Below are 3,984 nucleotides of genomic sequence, written 5' to 3'. Positions count from 1 at the left end.
AGCTCACATCCACCTGCTCCCACCATGCCACGAGGCCCCGCTCCAGCACCCTGCAGGCCACCCCAGACCACCCGGGGAGCACCGTTTTAAGTGACCGTGTGCTGCTTGGGCAGTTGCATTCACTCCCCAAGCAGGTAGGAGAGTGTGCAGCAGCAGCAGCAGCTCCTAAAGCCCCACTGCTCCCTGCATGGAAATATGTCTCCTTCTAGCCCCCAGCCCGGGTGGAGGCATGCTCCATGCAGGGCGAGCACGGCTGGGGCACCCAAGCAATAGAAACAAAGTACACCCCAGGGGCCCGCGGTGCTGCTTCGGCAGAGAGCAGGGGGTCCTCGGGCCCCGCAGCCAAAGCTGTGGCTGGGCGGTGGAACCCGGGGCCCCACACCGGGGCCGGGCACTCGCCCAGGCGGCTCCTCTGGCAAGAGGTGAATGCGCGCCGGGCACGGGCAGCCCGCAGCGCTAGGACACTTGCGCGGCCGCGAACCGGCTACCTCAGTGATCGAGGGCAGCGGCGCTGCGGCGGCGCCACCAGACGGAGTGAGCTACGCGTCGCGGCAGCGCCTTGTGGTTCGCGGCGCCGCCTCTCCGCCCCCACAGCCCCCCCCGCTCCCAAAGGCGGCCCCGGACCGGTGCCCCGCTCCCCTTCCCTCCGGAGCGCCCAGCGGGCCCCGGTGCCCAGCGAGAGGGCTCCCGCTTGCCCCGTCCGCTCCTAGCGTGTCCCCAGGCAGGGGTTTGCTCAAGCTGCTTTGCTGTAAGCGGGGAGGAAGAAGCCCCCCACCCCCTTCTCCCCTCCAGGCAGTTATGCCCGCCATAACCCCCTTGTCGCAGCTGCTTTTTCCCCTCCGGAGGGAAGGGACACGTCCGCGGCTGCGGAGAGGTGAGGAACGCTGCCCCGCGGAAGCGGGGTCCTGCCGGGTTTGCTCCCTCCTTTGCACGGGCATTTTCAGGCAGAGCACCGGGAAGGGAGCAGAGCCCTCCCCGACGGACAGAGGCTGCCCCACGCAGCAAACGGCCCAGGGAGGAGTTCACCGTTTCTTTTAAATCCTTATCCGAAGCAAATGACAAAGCTCACGCGCTCACCCAGCACACAGCTCGCATCCCGTTCTGCTTGTAACGCAGAGGAGTGATCATCTTCTACCCCACCCACTGTGGGGTTCGTAAACTTCTCCTCTGGGCCGCCTTACACTGACACTATTAGACACGGTATCTAGAAAATCAAGTAATATAGGGAAAGCGTTACCAAAAAAAACAGTATTACTGCCTACCTCTGCCAATGCCTACCTCGGCAGGCAATCACAATACAAGCAGTCCCTCTTACAAAGCTCCAAAAAATGGAAATTTACAGCAGACTTCTTGCTTAAAGTGGAATTTTCTCAGCAGAAAACTGTTCTTAAGAATTTTTATATTTGCTTAAGGAAATACTATTGACTGAAAGTTAAAAAAGCCAAAATTATTGCTGAAAGAAAATTAACCTCTCTTATGTTTAGCGCTCTACTTCAGCATTGCCCGTGTCCTGGAATTCAGTCCTGCTAAATATTTTCAGAGCCATTTATAATGGATTTAAACGCTTTGTTGTAAAGTCTTCTGAGAAAAAGAACACGTTTGTTTTTCTTAATTACCTTTTGTAGATGTGCTCTGGTATCCCCAGGTCCCTCTTACCTCCCACAAATCCATGGTCCACAGGCTGAGAAAGATTACTCAGTATGATTCTAACCGCATGAAGAAGAGGGCGAGTGGAATGACACTGCAAACTACTTTTTAGGAGAAATGTTTAACATTTAGGAAAGAAGTGACCTTTAGTTGTTTCTCTCTTGTCTGTGCTGCCATCTTACAATTACTTTTGCTACTTTATGACACTTAAACTCATTCAAATTTATTTATTTGAAGACACAGTTATCAAAATAGTTATCTGTGAAATAAAACCAACTGGAGTATAAATAACCATATTTGCAGAACCTAAGTAGTAATATTTCTCCAGCCCTAAGCCCACTCTCTTCTACCCAATCATGGATCTCTTCCTTCCCCTTAGTCGTACTTCATCCAGCCTTTTGATCACAGGACCGGATTTTTTAGATGTAGCTGCATAGGTCTTTAGCAGAGCTTTAAACACAGTTTCAGTATCCGGATGAGTACTAAGGAAGGCTTTTTCCAGAACATACAAATCAACTCCTTTATCCTCTGGAAGACCTGAAATAAAACTGAGCCCAAAGTCTATCAGCACCAAGTCCAGCTTCTCTGTGGGTGGTCGCAGAAGTATATTGGAAGTTGTAAGATCCCCGTGTATAAGATCTTCATCGTGCATTCTTGCTAACAGCTCACCCATCTTCTCTGCTAAGATAAGGAGGTTACTGGTATCATTCCCACTCTGTTGTACAGAATTAATATGATCTTGAACAGTAATCGAGTCTACAATATCTTCAAGATATATGGAGTTGGTGGCATAATCCACGAAGTAGACCACTGGAGCTGGAATCCCTGTTTAAAAAAGAATAAATGAAATGCTAGCTGTTAATTTACAGGATTTTCCAACTTAACAACAAAACACAACCAATACAAGCCTTAACCAGAAACGCCAGTTGAGACCACCCCCAGCCACTGATAACCCACATCTAGGAATTCCCCCCGCCAACCCGTTTTCCAACTCACGCTGCACTAGCCTCCAGCCTTAAATCTAGTTGGCAGCTCCAGCTTGGTACCAGGATCAGCCCCTCCTGGGGCAAGACGCCCCAGAAAAAAGACGCATAGGGGCTTTCTGGCCGAGGACAGCCTGCGTTTTAGGAGGGCACCCTGAAAAAGTAGAGCGGGTCGCTCCAGGATGAGAAGAAACCACCTGCATCCTTCAGGATGAAGCAGGAAGGCCGCCAAGTGCCTATTATTTGCTCTGAGGGACGTAGAGAGCCGGGGTGAGCCCGCAGACACCCGGCCCTCAGGGGCGTCTGTCCTGTCACAGCAGCCTCGCCTCACACCGCCCCGGCCTGGCCCCGGCGTCCCCGGTCCCACCTGCCCGCCGGCACCGCAGCAGCGACCGCGCCTCCTGCGCCGTGCGCCGCCGACTCAGCCGCTCCTCCAGCGCTGGGTGGCGATACCGCTTCGGGACGCGGAGCTTGGCCACCGCCGGCCGCCCGAGGAAAAGCCCGCGGTAAACGCGCGCCTCGGCGCCCTGCTGCACCAGCTGCAGCCCCGGCAGCGGCGGCGGCGGCGCCTCCGCCTCGGCCTCGGCCACCACAGGGCCCGCGGCGCCCGCCTCGGCCACCACAAGGCCCGCGCCGCCCGCCTCGGCCTCGGCCACCACAGGGCCCGCGCCGCCCGCCTCGGCCTCGGCCACCACAGGGCCCGCGCCGCCCGCCTCGGCCTCAGGGTCGTCCATCGCAAGGTCCGCGGCCCCGGCCCCGGCCCCGGCCATGCCAGAGCGCACGCCGTCCGCCTCAGCCTCGGTGGCCGCCATCACAGAACCCCGTCGGTGCAGAGCGCATGCGCGTCGCGCCTCCACTTCGGCAATCTTCGGTAGCCCTTGACGGAAACCGACGAACTCCCCAAGCTCCACCTCCCAGCCTTCTGTACCGCTCCCCGGCGCCCTCGCTATAGCGCGCCTGTGCCCCGCCTCCTCGTTCTCGTTGTTCCCGGTGCTGCCTCTCCCAAAAACCCTCTTAGTGCTTCCCCCCTAAGTCCTGCTGCCCTGTGCTGGGGGATACTGAGTAGCTGCAGGATGGTAGGACTTGTGCCCGAGCCTTCCCCAGCCCCAGCCGGGGCGTTTCCCTGTGTTTCTGCCAGTGCAAGAGCGAGACCCGCGGTGTCCCAGGGCCTGCAAGCAAGGCGGCAAGTGGGGTCTTGTGGGTGCTCCCAGCACCACCTCGGAGCCGCCTGCCAGGGCATCACCCCTGGGCCACCACCACCGGGGCATTGCCACCAGGATGCTCCAACGCTGGGGCAAAACCATGGGGACTCCACCACCGAGGCATCACCACCAGGACATCACCACCAAGGCTC

The 3,984-nt window shown here is 57.5% G+C and overlaps 1 protein-coding gene across 1 annotated transcript; it reads right to left on the bottom strand.

Moving 5' to 3' along the window:
- Positions 1–1,860: 1,860 nt before the first annotated feature.
- On the bottom strand, positions 1,861–3,450 carry TP53RK (TP53 regulating kinase). Its single transcript, XM_075166441.1, has 2 exons — positions 2,998–3,450; positions 1,861–2,472 (listed from the first exon to the last, which is right to left on the bottom strand). Exons 1-2 carry the CDS (start codon positions 3,440–3,442, stop codon positions 1,994–1,996), a joined length of 924 nt encoding a protein of 307 aa, XP_075022542.1. The 5' UTR covers positions 3,443–3,450; the 3' UTR covers positions 1,861–1,993.
- Between the last annotated feature and the right edge of the window lie 534 nt (positions 3,451–3,984).

The sequence above is a fragment of the Calonectris borealis genome, chromosome 17, assembly GCF_964195595.1.
Source record: "Calonectris borealis chromosome 17, bCalBor7.hap1.2, whole genome shotgun sequence".
Classification (NCBI taxonomy): Eukaryota; Metazoa; Chordata; class Aves; order Procellariiformes; family Procellariidae; genus Calonectris; species Calonectris borealis.
The sequence above is the reverse complement of the archived record's forward strand: the minus strand, read 5'-3'. Positions and strand labels throughout refer to the sequence as shown.

Bases quoted from the DNA above. Each gene is read 5' to 3' on its own strand.
- TP53RK (XM_075166441.1), bottom strand. From the start codon at position 3,442: ATGGCGGCCACCGAGGCTGAGGCGGACGGCGTGCGCTCTGGCATGGCC. The intron at 2,473-2,997 runs GTGGGACCGGGG...TTTTTTAAACAG, and splicing joins GCTGCGGTGCCGGCGGGCAG to GGATTCCAGCTCCAGTGGTC.